At 49.9% G+C, this 22,121-nt stretch overlaps 2 protein-coding genes across 4 annotated transcripts in view; one reads left to right on the top strand and one right to left on the bottom strand.

Annotated features, from left to right (window-relative positions):
* Positions 1-2,045: 2,045 nt before the first annotated feature.
* On the top strand, positions 2,046-19,825 carry HMGCS2 (3-hydroxy-3-methylglutaryl-CoA synthase 2). 3 transcript variants are annotated; one of them, XR_013959418.1, is made up of 11 exons: positions 2,098-2,288; positions 4,082-4,536; positions 6,784-6,909; positions 7,460-7,624; positions 9,477-9,642; positions 11,933-12,103; positions 13,364-13,470; positions 14,049-14,174; positions 15,696-15,807; positions 18,196-18,287; positions 19,284-19,823. XR_013959418.1 is itself a non-coding variant. In XM_080648002.1 (10 exons), the coding sequence occupies exons 1-9, from the start codon at positions 2,185-2,187 to the stop codon at positions 15,800-15,802; spliced, it is 1,527 nt and encodes a 508-aa protein (XP_080504128.1). In that variant the 5' UTR covers positions 2,046-2,184; the 3' UTR covers positions 15,803-15,807; positions 18,196-19,825. The 3 variants fall into 3 exon arrangements, 1 of the variants encoding a protein (XP_080504128.1); XR_013959419.1 differs by having other exon boundaries at positions 19,145-19,798; XM_080648002.1 differs by having other exon boundaries at positions 2,046-2,288; positions 18,196-19,825.
* A 1,716-nt stretch (positions 19,826-21,541) lies between these two features.
* PHGDH (phosphoglycerate dehydrogenase) overlaps positions 21,542-22,121 on the bottom strand; it is a 29,814-nt gene continuing 29,234 nt past the window's right edge. Inside the window, exon 12 of the mRNA XM_080648818.1 lies at positions 21,542-21,832. Within this exon, the coding sequence (XP_080504944.1) occupies positions 21,678-21,832 (155 nt within the window). The 3' untranslated portion in view covers positions 21,542-21,677. The remainder of the gene's footprint in view (positions 21,833-22,121) is intronic.

Here is a 22,121-nt window from a genome sequence, read left to right as displayed (position 1 = left end):
GTCTTCCTTTTGCAGTCTTCAGAGTACTGTTATGTTGGCGCCTGCCATCTTGTTCTCCGGGGTGGGGGGGCGGGGGCGGGCAATGGCCACTCTCTGGTGCTGTGTGTTGGGTAAGGGCTGAAGGCCCGGCCCTGGTGGGTATGTATTTCAGGGGAGGGTCCTCAGGGAGAGCCCCAGACATTGCCTAAGCCCTGTGGACCAACCCTGTTTGCTGCCACGTCACCAGGAGACACCCCTGACCAAAGCTTCACATTTAAACTGCTAGGAAATCATGGCACCAGGAGAATATTGCCGGGCCATCCATTTGGGGGGGTGGGGTGAAGGGTTAAGAATGGAGGTTTGTTACAGGGATCGTCAGAGTGTGATTGGTCAATCTGCAAGTCTGTGCATGCACTGGGCACCAGAGCTTTTACAATGTCCCTCCTCCCACTGCCCCCTCCAGCCATCCTCCACCCCAGGCTCCACCCCCCTTCCAGCCTCATCCCTGCCTCTGTCCCATCCCCACCTAGAGCATCCTTCAGACTCCTCAGGGATTTCTCACAGCTTTTAAAACAAAAATGCTTCCAACTCATGCTTGACTTATTTTTCTAGTGCTTTCTGGGTTGATTTGGGAAGAAGCATTCAAACAGCCCTAGTGCCAAGTAAAAAAAAAAAAAAAAAAAAGGTTTGACATGAGAAAAATACTACGCAAATTATGAGGATGCCAATTACCTATCAACAAAATTCTGAGACCTCAAAAAAAAGCAAAGGCGGTTGCTTATGTAAATTGTTTACTTTGTGGCTTATTCTTTGTTATTGACGGAAGATGGCTGTGAGCACATAATGTGTGTCCAACTGTTTAAATGTGTGCGAAGGTGAAAGCTGACAATAAATGCCAGGGAAGGGATGACAGGTGATGCCAGGCTTGTTCCTTGAGAATCACAGGCGACTGTTAGCGCACTGTGTCTCCCCTGTGCAAATACTGCACCCTCCCTCCGTGGGCCCGCACCTCGTCTTGCTAAACTTTGTTCCCTGTGTGATATCATAAGCACAAGGCCACACCTGGGATGGTGAAAACGGAGAGACAGCAAAACACCCACTGTTCTTCTGAGAAATTCAATCAGACTCCACACCCTTTCCCCTACTTTTCTCAGGACCTTTCACTTAATTAGATAACAATCTAATCAGATTACCTGCAAGCCTCAGACTCCTCCCTCACTCAACTGTGGGTCTGAATGTCGCCCCAGGCAATCACAAAAGGCAAGTCCTGCCAAGTAAGAGATTGGTTAACTACTAACCAACTCTTCCCTCCCACAGCAGAATCTGCAAGTGAGTGCAGGAAAGAGCCAGAGAGGGAGGTGCAGCGGGGAGAGCCAGGCCTGCTGAGGGGCCCCGGATGTGAGGCGGCAAATGCAGAGCCAATCGGTCATACATTGTTGTGTTTTTCTTCAGCCATGTTCAGCGGCTCAGATACAGGCACCTGGGTTACAGATTTGATCCCCAAATTGGGCGATTGGTGTTTCTCTCTCACACTGATGTTTCTCTCTCTCTTCCTCTCCATTCCTCTTTCTCTAAAGTCAATAAAAACATAACCTCAGGTGAGGATTAAAAAAAAAAAAAAAAGATAGGAAGAATTGAGCGGGCTCCACACCCTTGCTGATGCCAGAGTCCTTTGCCTAGGTGCCAATACCCACTGGCAACTACACAAAGGGCTACTATTAAAAGACTCATTCCTTTTGGTTTTGAAATATTTTTTCTTATTGTGCATATTATACATTAAAATAATAACAGCTCACTCCACAGAGAGCATTCTGGGCCACCAAGGGAGAGGGACTCAGATGAGGAGCCAGGGTCCGAGACAGGCCAGGTGGTTACCTTAGGACGCGGTACCAGGAGCATCCGACCCTGCGAGGCGGCTGGGCACCCATCAGGCTGTGCCGGAGCCGGAGAAAGGAGGGCCGGAGCTACCTACCCTCTCCTGCACATGCCTGGAGCAGGACGACTCCCTGCATGTTGGAGGATGTTTGTTTTCCTTTGACTTGCTGCTGCGCTGAGACCTTTGGCCCAGTTTAGGCAGCCAGCTGAGCCTTGATAAGCAGGGGCGTGACCTCCGGGGGCAGCAGTCTGGGGCTCTATAAAGCCGGATCGGGCACCTCTCCCCAGGACTGCCTGTGAACTGCTGGCTCTCTGCTCGCTCCTCTGAAAATGCAGCGGCTGCTGACTCCCGCCAAGGGGGTCTTGCAACTGACAAGGGTGCTCCAGGGAGCACCTGCCATGCTTGCCCGCCTTCTCCCCGCCGCGCATCACAGGTGAGTCCGCGGCTCCCAGGGACTGTCCAGCTCACGCTCAGGGACGTGTCCCGGAACCAGCAGAAGGTAGGCAGAGGGCCCAGAGCCCAAGTCAGAGGCTGGCAAGGCTTGTGCACAGCCTGAGCTACGCAAGCTAACCTCTGCGGTCTGAGGTTCCTCATCTCTAAAGGGACAGCCCTGCCCAGCTGGAGTCCCAGCGTCTCAAACTCCGACACCTGCTGTTTGTGAACGAGGGCGTCTGTCACCCCCCCAGCTGTGGATTAGCACCGGGGCCCACAGCATTCTCCCCTCCACCGTACCCACCTTTTTGTTGTTGTTGTTAATCCTCACCCAAGAATATTTTTCAATTGATTTTTAGAGAGAGTAGAAAGGAGAGCAAGAGAGAGAGGAACATCGATGTGACAGAGACACACTGATTGGTTGCTTCCCGCACACGCCCCAACCGGGCCCAGGGATTGAGCCTGCAACCAAGGTGCATGCCCTTGACCGGAATCAAACCTGGACCCTTCAGTCTGCAGGTCGACGCTCTGCCCCCTGAGCCAAACCAGCGAGGGCCACCATCCCCACCTTTGCCCACAGCCCCTGCCAAGACCTTCAGGATTCTGTGCCAACAGCAGTGTTAGCAAACCCAGCTGCTCCAAGTCACTGCAGCAAGATTCAAAAGGACCAAGGGTAGCAGGCAAAAGGGGATGTAAAGATGTGTGTGCATGCGTGTGCGTGTGCGTGTGCATGCATGTGTGTGTGCGTGTGCATGCATATGCATGTGTGTGCATGTGTGTGCAATCTGCTTGTGCGCAGAAGCACCTATGCTTCTCTCCTTTTCTTTGTGAACTTGCTCAGTCTGGCCCAAGTCTCCCAGCATGGATGGTAACACAGCTACAGCCAGTCCCCCAGGGCCCCGAAGCCACCCTGCACCCTGGAAGTAGCCCTTTCTTTCCTGCCACTTCCACACTGCACTCTCTGGGTGCTCCAGGAAACGACTTTGATCTGGTGCCTCCCCTTGCCTGGCACCCAGGGAGCCTGGGAGGATAGGTGTGTGGGGCAGGTGACACTCTCTAGCCTTCTTATTTTCTTTTGGACTCTCCACCATCGTCCACACTCTTCCCCATCTCCCCACCCCCCACCCCACCCCCTGCCCCGTGTACAGGTCCAATGTCCCAGCTCAGAATGCTCAGAATGTCACCTGTTTTGATGTTTGTGAGGAAGGGACTGACGTGGGTTGGCTTGTTTCAATAAGCAGCGTTTGGCCGCCCACCAAGAAACCAACCTCAGTCCTCACCAACCTGCCCCTCCTTCTGACGTTCTTGGGCCAAGATCTTGGCGTCATCGGCCACATTTCCCTTGTTGGTATACTCACAGCTAATCCCCACTTTCCGGGGCCTGAACAACATTACGAATCTTATCTATGGGGTTCTTTTTCCTATTTGTCTGTCCCCCCCTAATCCGACCCGCACAGCTCTAAAGGCAGCCTAAGAGCTTCTCCATCTCAGATGCACTTCGCTGCCTTTAACACCAAGGAGGACTTGTGCCACCACCTCATAGTTCCCGCCTGCTTTTTCTCAGGTGTCGTCTCCCTCCGCCCTTCACTCTCCACTCCAAGTATCCTTACCTGTTCAATCACCCCACCCCCCACCCCCGTGGCCTCTGCCCTTGACCGGGAATCGAACTTGCAACCTCCTGGTGCACAGGACGACACCCAGCCACCTGAGCCACACCAGCCAGGACTGTATTGTTTTTTTGAGGAAACTGGCTAGAGAGCATCAGTGGGATTTTGATTGTTATTTCCCCTGCAGGTTTTCTACAGTCCCTGCTGTCCCCTTGGCCAAAACGGATACTTGGCCAAAGGATGTGGGCATCCTGGCCCTGGAGGTGTATTTCCCAGCCCAATACGTGGACCAAACAGACCTGGAGAAGTATAACAATGTGGAAGCGGGGAGGTACACAGTGGGCTTGGGCCAAACCCACATGGGCTTCTGCTCAGTCAAGGAGGACATCAACTCCCTGTGCCTGACGGTGGTGCAGCAGCTGATGGAGCGCACGAAGCTCCCCTGGGACTCGGTGGGCCGGCTGGAAGTGGGCACCGAGACCATCATCGACAAGTCCAAGGCTGTCAAAACAGTGCTCATGGAGCTATTCCAGGACTCGGGCAACACGGACATCGAGGGCATCGACACCACCAATGCCTGCTACGGGGGCACTGCCTCCCTCTTCAATGCGGCCAACTGGATGGAGTCCAGCTCCTGGGATGGTATGTGCTGCCAGAGGTCTTATGTAAGAGAGGAGCTGCGGTTGGAGGCTGAACACTCAGGGGTTTTTTGTTTGTTTGTTTCGTTTAAAATATATTTTTATTGATTTCAGAGAGGAAGGGAGAGGGAGAGATAGAAACATCCATGCTGAGTGGGAATCATTGATCGCCTGCCTCCTGCATGCTCCACATGGGGGATCGAGCCCGCAACCTGGGCATGTGCCCAGACTCAGAATCCAACCATGATCTTCTGGTTCATAGGTTGACGCTCAACCACTGAGCCATGCCGGCCGGGCTTCTTGTCTTTTTTTATGAAAGTAATTGAAAATTATACTTAAAAAAACATTACACATACACAAAAGTGTGTAAAGTGATTAAAAAAAAAAAAAAAGTTCCCTTTGGACGCCTTGTTACCACTTTCCAGAATTTAACAGTTTCTGTGTATTCTTCCAGATTTTTTCTATGTCCCTGCAAGTACAACTTGTCTATTCAGTTTTCATTTTCAACATTGTACATATGTCATGTATAACATCTCTATGATGTCCCCATCTCTATGATGTTTTCGAGGTCATTCTATGTCAATATACATAAGGTCTGCTCTGCTCTTTTAAAAGCTACATAATATGCTATTCGTCAATGTGCCAAACTTTACTGAATTAGCCCATGTTGACAGATATTTAGATTGTTGCAAGTTTTGTGCAATTATCAATCCTGATGAGTGTTGTACAAGATTTGCATGTTTGTGATAATGTGTGGTAAGACCAGATTTCTAGACATGGAATTGCAGGATATGCTGTGTTGTGTTGGTTTAAGAGATTAATAGAATGTGCCCAATTGCTCTTCTAAATGTTGTACTAAAGTACATTTCTACGATACATATTATCAAACTTTCTAATCTTTGTCAATATTCTAAGTAAAATAATAGTGTCATTGATTTGCCTTTTTTTCATTATGAGAACTTCAATATTTTTATGCTATTTTTTGGCCATTTCCCTATTATATTCTTTGTCTTTTTTACGAGACTTTTTATAAAAGAAGAAAAATAGCTTTTTGTTGATTATAAGTATTATAAATACTTCCCCAGTTTGTCTTTTGAGTTTGTTTCTGATTGAAGATGTTAATTTTTACGTGGTCAGATTTACTGATTTTTTTCCTTAATGGCTTCTAAATACAGATAGATGATAGATAGATAGATAGATAGATAGATAGATAGATAGATAGATATAAAGATATAGACATAGATATATAGATATTTGGGGGAAATAGTTTTTTGTGGGGATTGGAGTTGGAGTTGTTATAGTTCTTAAGAGAAGGCTCTCAGGTTTTGATGAATTTGGGTTGAATCCTGACTGAATCCTTATTGTGCCATCTATTAGCTGTGTGGCTCTGGACAGTGACTTAAGTGCTTCAGGCCCCAAATATCCAGCCCTGGAATAAATCCTAGGGGCTTCCTTACGGAGCAGATAGAATGCTAAAAATTACTGCCACGTGTCCCCTGAAGCTCAAGTTTGGTGTGGTTTTTGGGGTGGGGAAAGGGGGGCAGTACTATCAGATGAAAGTGGAACAAATAATAGTCAAGACAACAATTATTCACTGAGTAATAGTCTCACTATTATAGAGGTAGTCACTATGATCATCTACATTAAATGTGGTTCCTCAATATACACCCCTTTCCCAATAAAAATACTATCAAGTCGTTCAGAGCACATGGCTTAGGATCCAGGCAGAACCGGGCTGGAATATCCAATGCCATATTCACTAGGGGTGAGACCTTAGCAGGTTACTTGGTCTCTCTGGAAGGCAGTGTCTTCCCCTGTGCGTGTAGATGTTACCTGCCTCATTGGATGGCTTTCAGGATTCTTTGAGGATAACTGATATCTAGCTAGTCTTTCCAATGTTAGTTTCCCTTCCTACCCCTTGGCTCTCTATGGGAAGGAATTTCAGCCACAGAGTGCTAAAGGGGATGGGTACCAAGCTCAATGACCTCCAAAAGTGCCAATCAATAAATTGCTCATTGAATTCAGGAACAGAATTCTGAATAACTCAGCATTTTACAGCTACAGCACCTGAATAACTGAGCGTTTTACAGCTAGAGCACCTGGACACTGAGTTTTGGCTTTGCATTTCAAATGTGGCATGATGGGTTTGTCAGTCTATCCCCAATACCTAAAATCATTCCTGGCACACGGGAGGCGCTCAGTCTGCTGAGACTTGATGGTGATGATACTTATTTCTGGTCTCTCACTACAGGTCGCTATGCAATGGTGGTCTGTGGAGACATCGCAGTGTATCCCAGCGGCAACGCCCGCCCCACAGGGGGGGCCGGAGCCGTGGCAATGCTGATTGGGCCCGAGGCCCCCCTGGTGCTTGAGAGAGGTTTGTAGTAACCTGCAGATGTGTGGTACCCAAACACTGTGCACGTCACGGCCGAATGCATAGCTCCTGACCCCAAATGGGCCTGGAGTACCTACTGTGCAGGGCTGACGGGTGGATTTGAGGATGCCACTTGCTGGGGGATTGGGGAGCAGAGGGCAGGGAGAAAGGGATGAGAGGGATCAGGGAGGTTTCATCTTTTGCACCATCACACGTTGGGAGAGTGATGCATGGAATAAATGGTGGTGATGCTGTTAACAAGGACGTAAGCTGGCAATTGAAGATGAAAGGTGATTATTGGGTGGAAAGTAAGACTTTCCTTTGAGACTTTTGGCATCTACTCCAGATTTTGTTAAGCCCATATAGGCGTGGAAAGGGAAGCGTGAATCTCACTTATGTAAGAGCAACAAAATATTCTACTGCTTTGAACATGTGAGGAACGTTGAGTGGGCCTGAGACACAGAGACCAGGAGGCTGTAAGAGTTCTCCCATCCTCTCTGCTCCGTGTGAGCTGCTCTGTGCAGTCACTGAATCCCAGTGTGTGTCTTGCCAGGGCTTCGGGGAACCCACATGGAGAACGTATACGATTTCTATAAACCAGATGGGGCTTCGGAATACCCAATGGTGGACGGGAAGCTCTCCATCCAGTGCTACATACGGGCCTTGGACCGGTGCTACACAGTCTACCGCCAGAAAATCCAGAACCAGTGGAAACAAGGTATGGGGCTCCAAGGGCAGAAAGGGGGCCTCTACGCACACGGGGCCAGGAGTTTGTCCTAAACACTTCGGACAAGGCCTCTTCTCTCCTCTGAAAATGATCTCAAGAGGATTTTCTCGCCTGGCTGTGGTCACAGTTTGATTCCTGGTCAGGGCACATGCCCAGGTTTCTGGCTTGATCCCCAGAGGGGGCCTGTAGGAGGCAGTCGATCAATGATTCTCTCTCATCATGGACGTTTCTATCTCTCTCTCCCTCTCCCCCTCTGAAATCAATTTTTAGAAAAAATTTTTAAGAGAATTGTTTCATGTCCTCTTCTTCTTACACCTTCCCTGGGACCATGCTCAAGTCCAAGGGGAAGTCATTCAAATTCAAGCATGAAATCGCCTCTAACTTGAGCTAAATGAACAATCTAGGCCAAAGCCACCAGTATGAAACCAGCAGGTGTCAGCCACCTGGGGAGGGACTGTGGTGAGTCCGAGTAACCACATCCTGCTGGGCCCAGCATGTGCTGCTGCTAAAGTCAGGAGTGATTGGACTCTTGGCTGGTCGCTTGCCACCTTTTGAAGTCTGCTGGGTGTTGGAAAATCTTGCCTGTCTCTTCAGGATACTGTTATCAGGGATTTCCCCCAGGATGGTAGTGTTACAAGTTGACTTTATTTTCACCTTCAGTTTCTAGATGGTCCTCTAAAAAAATATATGTACTGCTTTCAAAATCAGAAAAGAAACAAATTTTATTTTAGAAATAAAGAGAAACCTACTTTTATTTTTTGTTAACCCTCACCTGAGGATATTTTTTCCATTGATTTTTTTAGGGGGAATGAAAGATAGAAAGGAGAGAGAGAGAGAGAGAGAGAGAGAGAGAGAGAGAGAGAGAGAGGAACACTGATGTGAGAGATACCTCGATTTGGTTGCCTCCCACACGCACTCCGACCAGCCCTGGAACAAACCTACAACCCAGGTACATGCCTTTGACTGGGAATCAAACCCACAACCCTGTGAGGATCAATGCTCTATCACTGAGCCACACCGGCCAAGGCAAGAGAAACCTACTTTTAAAAAATAAAAAGGGTTCTTACCTGTTTAGCCAGGCCCAGATGGGCACCTGCAAATGGCAGGTTTCAGTGAGGGAAAAGGCAAATGCTGAAGCATCCGAGCACGGATGCTGCCGGGGTGGCACCAGAAGCCACTTCTTGCCCCTCCCCGCTGCAGTGGGTGAAATGCCAGCTGCCCAGCTGCTCCCCACGGGTGAGGAGCCAACCTGGACCTCCGCCTCTGTGCATCCACTGCACGCTGCTATTCGCTCATTGCTTCCGCCTCCTCCAAGTTCTATGGCATTCTAATTTTACTCCAGAGTCTCACATGGAATCTGAACACGCTGCCTGGGAGTCAGCACTAATTTGTAAACTTCCCCCTAAGGGCAGAGGGTACACTGCCCTTCTCTTCAAGTGAGAGAAACTAAACTGTCTGAAGTGTAGAGTGAGAGACATCGGAACAGGAATCCAGAGCCAACCATTTTCAAGCTGTGACCTTGGACACATAACTTTGTATTTTGTAGGCACTGTTTCCTCCTCTGGACAAGAGAGAAAATTATAGGACACAAGGTTAATGGGGAGGAATTAGCTTTCACAAAGGTTGGCAATAGTAGACAGGAAGAATCTAATTGTTTCTTTCCCTTCTTTCTGTGTACGTAGGGTGTTTATTTAAGTGCTTGCAAGGGGAAGGAGCAAACCTCAGGAGTGTTTGCTGGAGGCAGGGCCCGGCGTCCCTCGGCACAGTTAGATATTGGAGCAAAGGTCTAAGTGGCTTATCTATCAATCGTGTCACCTCCTTGTTTTCACACTTTCTCTCCCAGCTGGCATTGACCGAACCTTCACTCTGGATGACTTACAGTTCATGATCTTCCACTCACCCTTCTGCAAGTTGGTCCAGAAATCGCTGGCTCGCCTGATGTACAATGACTTCCTGTCGGCCAGCAGCAACACTCAGAGCAGCCACTACAAGGGGCTGGAGGCCTTCAGGTGAGTCTCTTTGTGGAGAGCCTAGAGGGTCAAGAGGGGTGAGGAAGGAGGAGGCTTCCTCGAGCCTTAAGTCTGGACCACCAGCCATGCCTGTGGGGAAAAAGGACACTCCTCCAACAATAGAAACGACACCAAGTCTTACATGGGTTAATGGGTTATTGTCCACATAGGATCCTCCACCTTTATCTCAGGAGCACAGGGAGTTTGCCAGCAACTTGGATCATCCTATCTGATAAAATGGTAATATGCAAATTAACCGTCACTCTGTCACAAAGATGGCGGCACCCATAGCCACAAGATGGTGGCGCCCAGTCCTCTCAGCCCTGCCAAAGTCCCCCAGTCCCAGGGGGGCGGCTGCTGAGAGCAGGGAGTGCGAGTGGCCTGGTGGAATGCTTGCTTGTCACTGTGGCGATGAGGCAAGCGTTCCACCCCGGTTGTGGATGGGCCTCTGGGCTGCGGAGAACCTCTGGGCAGCGGGCGTGAAGCGGCCAGGCCCCACAGAGAGCTACTGGTGCACGGACTCATGCGCAGGGCTACTAGTAGGACTATAAGAAGCTTCAGAGAATAAGACAAAGGGGAAAGAGGGTGTGGCTATATAATCCAGTCAGTAAACATTCAATGAACGTCAGCTATGTGCCAGGCATCTTACTAAACTCTAGGGGCACAGAAGCAAGTGTGACTCTATGCTCTGCAGGGGTCCTCAAACTACGGCCCGTGGGCCACATGCGGCCCGCAGAAGACATTTATCCGGCCCGCTGGGTGCCGCTGCCTGTCCTGTTTAGCAGCTGACTCGTCCAGGGCCCGCAGTGCACATAGGAATTTGTTCATAGTTTTTTTTTAAACTATAGTCTGGCCCTCCAACGGTCTGAGGAACAGTGAACTGGCCCCCTGTTTAAAAAGTTTGAGGACCCCTGGCCTAGAGGCTCTCACAGTTTATATGGACAGAAACACCTAGAAACAATCCCAGTACAGGACAGCAACTCAGCCAGTGTCCACTCTAATTCTCACTCACCGTGGACTCCATCAATGTCTTGCTTGTTATCTCAATTTCCCCATCTACAAAATCGAGATAGTCCAGCTCACTTTCTTAGAGGTCAATAAGGCAGGAAGAAAGCCATTTATTGATGCATGACTCCAAGATATTTAGGAACAAAACGCCATGAAAAATATTCGAACAAAGATAATAACCTAACATATTTAATATATGAAATCTCGTCAATAATAAGTACTTTAGTAGAAAACTGAGCCAAGGATATGGATAAGGAATTTCCTCAAAAAGAGAAGTGCACATTTCTAAATGTGCATACTCATTGGTAATAAAGTTGAACAGTTACCATGTTCTTTGTGCAGCCATTTTGAAATTTGAATGCCCAGAATTGACGAGGCTACAGGAAAACGGGCAATTAGTGGATATTGACACAAAGGTTTTAGGGAGTAATAGGAAAGTATGGGGCTTAACGATACGCATAGCTTCTGGCTCAGTGATTCCATATGTTCAAAAGAACACGTAGGTTTTTTGAGTAGTGCTTTAACTAGTGAGGACAGGAATGGAGATGGGCCAATGTAGGGCCAATGCTATCATGACCCATTCTTGCAGCCTTTAATAATAGTGTTGTAGAAGGTGATCTATTGCCATAGGAAAAAACAGTGAAGGATGCGTGCTAAACAGAATGTAAAAATGATTTTATTTTCCAGTAACCTGTATGAAAGTAGAGATAGATCCCACACAAAATATATGACCTAAGCGCTCTCTCCAAATAGTAGACTCTTAGGGACATTTTCATCTTTGCACTTTGCTGTATTTCTAAATATTCTATAATAAAAACATGTGCCCTGCTAAGTAACAAAATAAGCTGATGAACAGGATGGACCCAGAGTCATGGAAGCATGGAACGGAGTGCGGAATCTCAGAGGGAGGGTGGAGGAGGGTGATGGGTGGGAGGTAATCAACCAAAGACCTTGAATGCATATATGCATAACCCATGGACACAGAAGGCCTGGGGCACGGAGGGGAAAGAGGGGGTGGGTTGGAGGGGGTCAATGGGGGAAAAAAGGGGCATATGTAATACTTTAAACAATAAAGAATTATTTTTAAAAACAAACAAAATACATGTGCCCCGGAGTCTTCCCTCCAGAGCAGCAGTCGCCAACCAGTGGTCCGCAGGCCACTCGTGGTCCATGAGGTCCGAAAGGCTGGCGACGGCTGCTCCAGAGCGTCACTTCCCCTCCGGAGCTGCCTCCCTCCCCTCCTGGGGCTCTCACCTGGCCTCTTCCTCTGGCTGCCTCACAGGGGGCTAAAGCTGGAAGACACCTACATCAACAAGGACCTGGACAAAGCTCTCCTGAAGGCCTCTCTGGACACGTTCAACCAGAAAACCAAGGCCTCTCTTTACCTCTCCACGCACAATGGGAACACGTATACCTCCTCCCTGTATGGATGCCTGGCCTCACTTCTGTCCCAGTGAGTACTGCGTCTGGCCCACCTCCCAACCCACCCGTGGCCTCAGGGGTCAACCAAGCCTGGGTCCTCTTGTGGTTTAGAATTTTTTCTTTAAGAAGGAAGGAAGAGAGGAAGGTAGGGAGGGAGTGAGGGAGGGATGGAGGGAGGTGAAAAAAAAACTTATTTTAAAGGTATGTGTAGGAGGTTTACTATCAATATTAAACAGTCATCTCCAAAGTGAAGTTCATGTATTATGTCAAGGGATGTGCAAGAGCTACTCTAGGCAGCAAGTAAACAGAGGAATTTTAATGCATATTTTTATCTCCTCCACTTAAAATCTCTATACTTAGTAAAGATTCCTGGTTAAGAGAGTCTAGTTTTAGAGTCCACAACCTAGGTTCAAATCTCTTTACCACTTATTAACTTTGACCTTGGGAAAAGACTTGACCTCTGTGTGTCTCCCTTTCCCCATCTATAAAATATGTGCAACAACAATATGTACCTTCTTGGGTTTTGATGAGTGTTAAATGTCGAAAGCAATTAGAACTGTAATAATGCTCAGCAGATGCTCAAATGTTAATTGTTATTTCTATTGACATTCTATGTTGTGAGGTTTAGAAGGAAATACATGTACTATACATATAGTACATGCATATAATCTAGGAGATGCATGTATATAAACTTGGCGAAATTGGTGTGGCTCAGTGGTTGAGTGTCAACCCATGAACCAAGAGATCACTGGCTCGATCCCCAGTAGGGGGCATGCAGGAAGCAGCTGATCGATGATGTTTCTCTCCCATCGATGTTTATCTCTCTATCCTTCTCCCTTCCTCCCTCCCTAAAAAAAAAAAAAATCAACAAAAATATATTTTAAAATAAATAAACTTGGTGAAATTATTGCTAATAAGGGGACAAGAACATTACCAGTCAATGTGGAAGCCTGCAGGTGAGTCCAGTGGTCTGGTCTCCACACAGAGATGCCTTCAGCGTTCACTGAACTCACCTTGTTTTCAGAAGTGGGGAGAAGCTCCTTTGACACCCCGAAATTCCGTTATACTCCCTGTGCCTTCTGCACCTTGGATTTTAGCTGCTTCCTTCCTGGCATATTTTTCTCCTTCTGGGCCCATCCCCAAAGTCCAAACGTCCCTCTTTGTGTGAGTGCTGAGAACCCGTTCCCAGGGGCAAGAGGTGAACTAGATTGGGCTGTTAGGGTGGTGGTGTATGAGGAGCACAGAACACAATGCTGGTGTGTTTTCTGGGTTTTGATTTCTTTCTCTGCAGTCACTCTGCCCAAGACCTGGCCGGCTCCAGGATCGGCGCCTTCTCCTATGGCTCAGGCTTGGCAGCAAGTTTCTTTTCATTTCGCGCGTCCCAGGATGCTTCTCCAGGTGAGTCTGTCTTTCTACCAGGCGCTTCTGGTAAGAATCATCTGGTAAAAGAAACAATGGTCTGCCTCACCGCCAAGGAGGCTCCCACCCTCACCGAATAATGTGATTAAGAACAAAGGAAATCCCTAAAGGGATTTAAGCCATGGAGCAAGTTTGTCTAATTTGTGTATTTGAAGCGCTGCCCTGGAACAAAGCTAGATATGGGGAACCCAGTCCAGCTGGTCCAGCAAATAGTCCAGGGGAGAGTAATGATGGCTTGGTTGCAGCTGGTTAAAGAGAAGTGGGTGGATTTGAGATACCCAGTAAGTAGCTGTTGCTTGTTTTATGACGAATGCAGTGAAAGTCGTGCATCTAAACACTGCGTGAGATATACCTTGACTAGATGAGTGTGTCTGTCCCTGTGTTTTGCCAGCATCGTGTTTGCTGGCTTTATCATTTCCTGGCATTCCAAGCCACACACAGAGCACTGTCCCCCCAGGTTGGAGCTCCCACAGACCCTTGCTCTCCACTGCGCGGGTGGCTGGTAGCAGTGACAATGACCATGAGGCGGGTTTATCAATCTTGCTTTTGCTTCCCAGGCTCCCCCCTGGAAAAGCTGGTTTCCAGTCTCTCAGACCTGCCAAAACGCCTGGCCTCCCGGAAGCGCATGTCCCCTGAGGAGTTCACGGAAATAATGAACCAAAGAGAACAATTCTTCCACAAGGGTAAGAAAAGAGCAGGAAGAGAGAAGGAGAAGGCGATTTTTCTCAGATTCTAGGCCGGTAGCTGAGAGCCAGGGATTCATCAGAAGTCTAGCATATGGTCAGATATATGACTGGGAGAAGATCTGTTAGGTGCCAAGGGGCAAGAATGGGGTGGGGAAGCAAAAGACAGAGCTGGGAAGAGGTAGCAGGCAGCCTGTGGCTTCTCAGTATAGCATTTGGCTAACCACCAAAACGGGGTTCGGAGCAGTGTAGCCCCATGCAAGCCAGATGTATGGTCTTTGAAAATACCATCTATGCAGCAGTTGAAAGAACCCAGACTTTGGAGCGAGATATTCAAATTAAACTGACCCGTGACACTCACCAGCTCTTCATCTTTGGGAAAATTATCGAACTGTTCTCAGTTGTCTCATTTCTAAAATCATGCCAACTCTGCCCGGCCACTGTGGCTCAGTGACTGAGCGTCAACCCATGAACCAGGAGGTCATGGTTTGATTCCTGGTCAGGGCACATGCCCAGGTTGGGGGCTTGATGCCCAGTGTGGGGCGTGCAGGAGGAAGCTGATGGATGATTCTCTCTCATCATTGATGTTTCTATCTCTCATTCCCTCTCCCTTCCTCTCTCTGAAGTCAATAAAAACATAAAATAAAATCATGCCAATTTTGCAGAATTGCCAAACAAATTAAATAAATGAGTGCATTAAAATAAGTTTTGAGCAAACTTGTCTCCACCCAACTGCCCTCTTTCCCTACCAAACCTAAAAACACAATATGGCCCCAAAGCAACAAAAGAAAGAAACCAAAGCTAGAGGTATGACTGGAGAGACCAGATGGTGATGTGAAAACCACAGTAACTATTTTCTGAAGCAAATCTTGAGATACATGGTTTGTACCGTGATCTGAAAAGGGGACAGAACCTATGGGATTTGGAATGTTCCAGAAAACCTAGGTGGAGCAGCCACAGTCTTATCTGGAACAGGGGACATGATAGAGCAAAGGAAAAATAAATAAATAAATAAATAAATAAATAAATAAATAAATAAACAAACAAATAAATAAAAATGGGACCTCTGAGATGCATATTCATGGACAAAACACTGAAATACTATAATAAATCAGGGCCAGAGAGCTTAGGGCGCAGAAGGAAGTGTCTAGTAGAATGGGAAGCTCTGAGGTGCACCTCAAGCTAAGTCCCACTGACCAAAAAAGCACATGATGACTGTGTCAATGGAGGAAGGCCGTGTTTACTGAAGGAGAATGTCATACTCCTGTAATAAAAGGCCTAATAGCCCAGCCTTACGGACTAGATCCTTAGACTAGATCCTATGGACTAGACTTTGGACTAGCTCTGCTTCTGGTCCTCCCGCTGGTCCAGTGCTCTATTGGGCATATAGGTGACCTTGCGGCTCCTTGCAACACAGCCAGGAGAGCGTCCCATGAAGCTGTAGGCGTCCCTGTTACTATTTTCTCTTCCCCAATCGCATGTAGCTCGTTTTGAGTCTTGCCTCTTCTCCTTATTCCACAGTGAATTTCTCACCCCCTGCTGACACAACCAGCCTTTTCCCAGGCACCTGGTACCTGGAGAGAGTGGATGAGCTATATCGCCGAAAGTATGCCCGGTGTCCAGTCTGAAGGTGGTGAGTGAAATGTGGCAGGGTTGGCGGCAGGAAGGGTTTCCTCCGGGAAACAGATGCAGTTCTGATGGTGTAACTAGGCCCGGGAGGGTTTGTAGCTCCCAAAATGGTCAGAGGTGGCGAGTTTGTACCATGAAGACCAAGAAAAACACGTAGGACTCTTTGCCCTGGAAAGCTCCGAGCAGGCAGGGGGAGGCGTGTTCTTAAATCTCAATGTAAAAAGAGTCCACTTGTTTATCTGATCTTCGTATGCCAGGAAGCTCCCTAGAAGCTCGATAAAATAAAGTTAGCACCCTTACGGGGAAGCAGGCTGTGACCTTGAAACTAGGGGATTCATTATTCCAAAGGGGCGAGATCAGCCCTCGCTGGTTTGGCTCAGTGGATAGAGGGTCGGCCTGCAGACTGAGGGATCCTGGGTTCGATTCCAGTCAAGGGCACATGCCCAGGTTGCAGGTTCGATCTCCAGTAGGGGGCATGCAGGAGGCGGCTAATCAACGATTCTCATCATTGATGTTTCTATCTCTCTCTCCCTCTCCCTTCCTCTCTGAAATCAATAAAAATATATATTTTTAAAAACAACAACAAAGGGGCAAGATCAGTCAGGAAAATGAATAGCTTCAGAAAAGACACACACCAGTGTGGTAGGGACAGATTCATAAAGAACAGGATCTTAAGGAGAGAAGAGTTTAATGGAAGTGGACTGGGGCCAGAGGAGAAATGGGAGAAGTCTTTAAGCTATTTTTTTGTTGTTGTTAATCCTGACCTTTGGATATTTTTCCATTGATTTTTTGAGAGAGTGGAAGGAAGGGGGAGAAAGAGAGAGAGAGAGAGAGAGAAACATCAATGTGAGAGACACATCAATTGGTTGTCTCCCGTACACGCGCCAACCAGGGCCGGGGATCAAGCTTGCAACCGAGGTACATGCCCTTGACTGGAATCGAACCTGGGACCCTTCAGTCCGAGGGCCGATGCTCTATCCACTGAGCCAAACCAGCTAGGGCTTTTAAGCTGCTTTTTTAAAGAAAAATCAAGTATTCGGAATCTTAGAGTCCATGGACCCAGATATCGGCCTTCAGTTTATCTGCCTTCCAAGTTGGTAAGATACGCAGAAGAGTGAAATTTCTCTTAGAGCCCATACATCTCAATAAACACAGTCCCACGCCCACATACTTCCTCTATATTTTTCTGGTTTGTTTTTTTTCATTTATTTTTATTTTTTTATTGTTTCCTTCTTTTGGGCTGAAGGGAGAAGAATGAAAAGGTTTGCCAAGGGCAGGGTGTGGAATAGGAGACAGGAGGGAAACGTCCAGGGATAAAGGAGATTGTGAGATAAAGCAGGAAACTGCAGGCTGAGGGGGGCCCCCAGCTCATTCCCAGCCCTGCCAGCTGCTCGGTGCGTGCAGGGGTTGGTCAAGGGGTCAGGAGCCAGGCGAGGAGGGTGGGGCTACAGGCTGTGGTGTCAAGGCAGGCTCTGGGGGCAGGTTCACCAGAGGCTGACACCGCCAGGGAGTTGGATGCTTGTTTGACGTATGGTTCTTAAGGGAAAGTCAGTGGCAAAGAGGGGGCTGTGAAGTATGTCAAGCCAGTTCAGCCATGAGGAGGGGGAAGAGAGAGGCAGGGGAAGAAGGGAGGGCGGGCGGGAGGGAAAAAGAGACATTTGGGTTTTTCTTTTTTTTTTTTTTTAATATATTTTATTGATTTTTTACAGAGAGAAAGGGAGAGGGATAGAGAGCTAGAAACATCGATGAGAGAGAAACATCGATCAGCTGCCTCCTGCACACCTCCCACTGGGGATGTGCCTGCAACCAATTTATGTGCCCTTGACCGGAATCGAACCTGGGACCCTTCAGTCCGCAGGCCGACGCTCTATCCACTGAGCTAAACTGGCTAGGGCGACATTTGGGTTTTTCAAGGTGTGTGGCGGAGAGACGACGTTTGGGATTTTGAAGGGAGAATTTCAGGGTCCAGCCCCCTCGCTGTGCCTGTGGGAGAACGCTGGCGCCCCTGCACCTGCTCATGCCCATCTCTCACCCGGGAATGGACCCGCGCTAAGGGGCTCAGAGCTGAAATAGGGCTTTAAATCGGGGCAGCGCTCGGCAAGCTCTTCGGGCCTCGGCACGGCCCTGCCCAGCCTGCTCGCCTCTCAGACAGACCATGCCCAGGGGGCTCTGCCAGCCTTGGCTCCCGGCATTGGGCGCCGGTCCCTGGGGCAGGCAGCAGGGCTTGGAGCTGGGGAGGGGAGCAGGGGAGCACCCCGGCCCTCAGGATGCAGTTAGGAGAGACAGCCCCTGTGCACAGCGCTGCCTCGGGCAAGAAGCAGGTACTGAGGGTGGGGGCCCGGGATGAGACTCACTAGTCAATGGCCTTGTTTTGCTTCTTTAAATCCTACAGCTCTGCGGAGTGGGCCCTGGGACAAGTGTGCCAGCACAGCTTTTGCCCACGAATCACGTACAAACAGCCACCCACCCACCCACTCCTAGCTGGTAAATAGAACGGATCGGACACGCTGTCTCCGCTGGCCCTGGCCCCGTGGGGTGACCGCCCCCCTCCGGGGTCCCTCGTGCCTTCTCCTGCTGCGTCACTGTCGGGCGCTGTGCGCTTAGGCCAGGGCCTTTGTGGGAAAGAGCGATGGAGGGAGGCCTGGCTCCTCGGACCTCCTGCAATGTGGCAGATCCCCGTCTCCAGACCCAGATGGCCTATCGTTGGTTATAGCTCTGTTTTTATTATTATTACATTCCTGTGCTGTTATGTCTTTTTTCTTTCTTCGGGTTTTCTGTGAATTTCTCCATTTTATACCTGGTGCTCAGCTAATATAGCAACATTAAAAAGATAGAGACGGGGGCGGGGGTGGGGGGGAGGGGTCGGTGTGGTGCTGGATGATAACTAGACTTGGGGGGTGGTGACTTTTCAGCGTACACAGTTGTCGGATTCCAATGCTGCACACCTGAAATGTATATAATCACATAACAAAGGTTAAGGGCAAGAGAGGCAACCGGGCCCCCAAAGTCACAAGAAAATAAAATGAAATACTCGAGCCCCGGCTCAGTGGTTGGAGCACCGGCCCGCGCACTGAAAGGTCACGGGTTCAACTCCCAGTCAAGGCCACGTACCTGGGTCGCAGGTTGGATCCCCAGCTCAGCCCCGTGACTGCAGGAGGCAACCAATCGATTCTCTCACACTCATGTCTCTCCCTCTCTCTCTCTCTCTCTCTCTCTCTCTCTTCCCCCCTTTCTCTTTCTTCCTCCCTTCCTCCCTCCCCTTCCACTCTCTATTTAAAATCCATGGGAAACTATCCTTGGGTGAGGATTAACAACAACATTAAATTAAATACTCAAAACAGAAAAGGAGGGAAGGAGTCTTCTGTTTCCCGGAGAGAAGCCTGCCGAGCCTCCTGGCTCCTGCCCTGCCCTGGCACCTGCCCCCCAGCAGTGACTTGCTGAGCATGGTCTCCCCTCCTTTCTTTTCTCTGGGGGGTACAGGGAGACGAGGGCGGCGCAGCACACAGGGTGGCCAGCTTCCTCCCCTGACCCAGGACAGCCGCCCAGGACAGCCGCCCAGGAGAGCCAGCAGACAGGGGCCAGACAGGACTGAGAGCTTGGGGATCAAAGCTCCCGGCCTGGCCAGTGGCATCTGAACAAATAAACACCCGAGGAGTGTGCGGCCGCAGTGTTTGGACAGGTTCAAGCCTTGGACTGCTGAGAGGGCACAGTCCTCTCGTGACCACGCGCAAGTCCAGCTTGGAGGGCAGAGCCCTCCCCGCACAATGACAGCCAACCGCTGTCGTGGTAAGCTTGAACCCATGGTCCGAGCACGTGGCCCCACGTGCCCGAGTGATACAGGCTGCAAGTAAACAAAGCTTGACCGGGTGCATGTAATTGAGTAGGATCGAAACCCACGAGAATGTTGTAAACATCTTGACCAGGCCCTTACTTTGCCTCGTGGCACCTGCTATAAAATAAAGACACGGCTTGTGTAGTCTGTGGCGTTGTGTCTCCGGAAGCAGTGTCCCACCGAGACCCAGCCTTCGTTCTCTTGTCTGTCTTTTCTTAAGCCTTTCAGCCGCCCCCACTCAGGTTCACCCTTGGCGGTGCCGGCGCGGGGGATGGGGGGGTGGTGGTAATAGGCTACGTCTTGACTCCTCCAGCCAAAAAGACACCTTTGAATCCTAGCAGGAACTTTCCCCCTTGGGTGAGGGCACTGCTTCTTCCAGGATCTTATAAAACAGCAGCGGCTCCGGGAGGTGGGGGCTGAGCTGAGGCCGGGACTGGGGGGTGGACACCACGTTGCTGCCATTCATTTCCTTTTAGAAAATTGCTTCTAAAAGCCACCCCAACGAGTGTTTCCTCCACGGGTGGGGAACAGGCTGGCGGGGGGAGGGGGCTTGCTAGGAATAATGGGGCACCAGGCATGTGGGAAGATGCTGGGCCCGCCCACTTTGCTCTTTGCCCAAGGCTGTTCATTTCCCAACAGGCACCAGAAAATCCGAGATAAACCCCAATTTGAGCCGCTAATCCAGCATCAGCTGACTCCCTCCCAGGGGCGCGTGCTAAACTTCGACTCTATTCCACCAGCTGTGGCTGCCCCTTAGCAGATCCTTCTGCTGACCCCCTGCTCCTGCTCCCTCGGCAAGCTGGTTGGGGGCCCTCAGTCTGGTTGGCATCCCTGGCAGGCAGTAGTTGCCTTTCCTGACATCTCCCAAGTAGCGTCTTCCATGCAAGAGGTTCTGTGTAAGACTGAGACCTGCTGTCAACTCAAAGGCACAGGAATAAAAATAAAATAAAATAAAATAAAGGTTCACCACCTGCCTGGGGTACTCCCATAAGCCCTGTGTGCAAAGTCAGCGCTGCTCGGTCAGGCCTGCTGTTCCGGTCCAGGCCCAGCCCTTCCAGGCCGCTACAGCAGGGCGAGGACAGACCAGCAGAGCGCCCTGCAGATGCCAGCACAGCGGTTAGCTGGTGGCGGTCCTGCCAACCTTTAGCTCAACCACAGCACGGAGAAGGCCCAAGTGGTGGGCTCGCTCCTGCCCGTCCAATCAGATGCCCCGTGCCAGGCTTTAACCCCGGGCAGCAGTCTCAAAGCCAGAAGCTGCGGGGCACAGGGGAGAGACGCAGCCTCCCCTACCAACGGGAACCCTCACAGGCTGAAAAACGCAGGGTCAGGGAGCGAGTGCCGTTGTCATGTTTCATAAAAATCATGTTTTAAAAAAATCAAGTAGCATACTATCCAACCCATCCTGAGCTGGCTCTGTAAACTCGCCTAATATTCTCATGCCTCGCCTCACACTTTCTGCCCTGACGAAATCCTCCCAGCACCTCAGAAACCGTCCCCAGCTGAGTTGCTTCCTCCCCTGGATCCACGGAACTCGTGGCACCTGCTGTGGCACTTTCTGCACTGCTCCCGTGACCTGTGCGCGCTGCCCGCCCAGCAGATGGCGTCTTGCGTGGGAGAAGTCTGGGTTTACTGCTCCTCCCAGGCCGGTCACCTAGCCCAGTGTCGGGCACATAACGCTGCCTGTATTTATTAACATGCATGTATAGTTCCAGATGGAAGGGATCTGAAACGCCAAGCTTTGTTCCTGTAAAAATGCCTCTGAATAACCTGAGACCGGAGTATCCACACCCAGGCATGCAGCTTGCCCATCCAGGTCCTCCTGAGAACCCGCCTCCCCCTACCCCTGTGGCTGCCCGTGGGCGCCCTCTGGTGGCCCTTGTGGGTAATGACAACACAAAGACACAAGGAGATTAGGGGGCGGGGGGCTGTTTATTAGGTGATTATTACAGGGGTCAGACCACATAAGTGGTGTCAGCCCCGGGAATGTGACCTCTCAATGTTGATCACAAAGCCCCCAAGGCTGGTCCCCGGGAACCCCAAGGTCAGAAATGAAACTGAAAAGCCTCGGTCACATGCTGCTTCCAGGCGTCCAGGCTGGGCAGCAGGGAGGAGATGCCCATGACGTGCCAGGTCTCCCCATCGGACACCACCGAGGTCTGGTAGGACAGCAGCTGCACGCCTGCCTCTGCCAGGAGCCCTGGGGAGAAGAAACCCTTGGTTGGCACTGAGTATGGGAAAGGAGAAGCGAGGGGCTGAGAGCCTTGGGCTGCTGTGATGGCTGCTGCAATGGAGGCTGATGGTCTCGGGATCAGAGAGCTGAGAGAGGGAACACTTGCTCAGCTTTATTCCAGGGAGCATCGGGCGAGGCAGGGAGTGAATCACTGAGCCAGAGCAATTGCCTGACTGGCTGGCTGCCAGCTTCATCAGACCAACAGCGAGAGAACAAAGCAGGCCCACTCCTCGGCGCAGCTGGCAGGGATGGGGAA

This window comes from Plecotus auritus (genome assembly GCF_963455305.1).
Source record: "Plecotus auritus genome assembly, chromosome: 12".
NCBI lineage: Eukaryota > Metazoa > Chordata > Mammalia > Chiroptera > Vespertilionidae > Plecotus > Plecotus auritus.
This window is presented reverse-complemented; position numbering and strand designations above follow the sequence as displayed.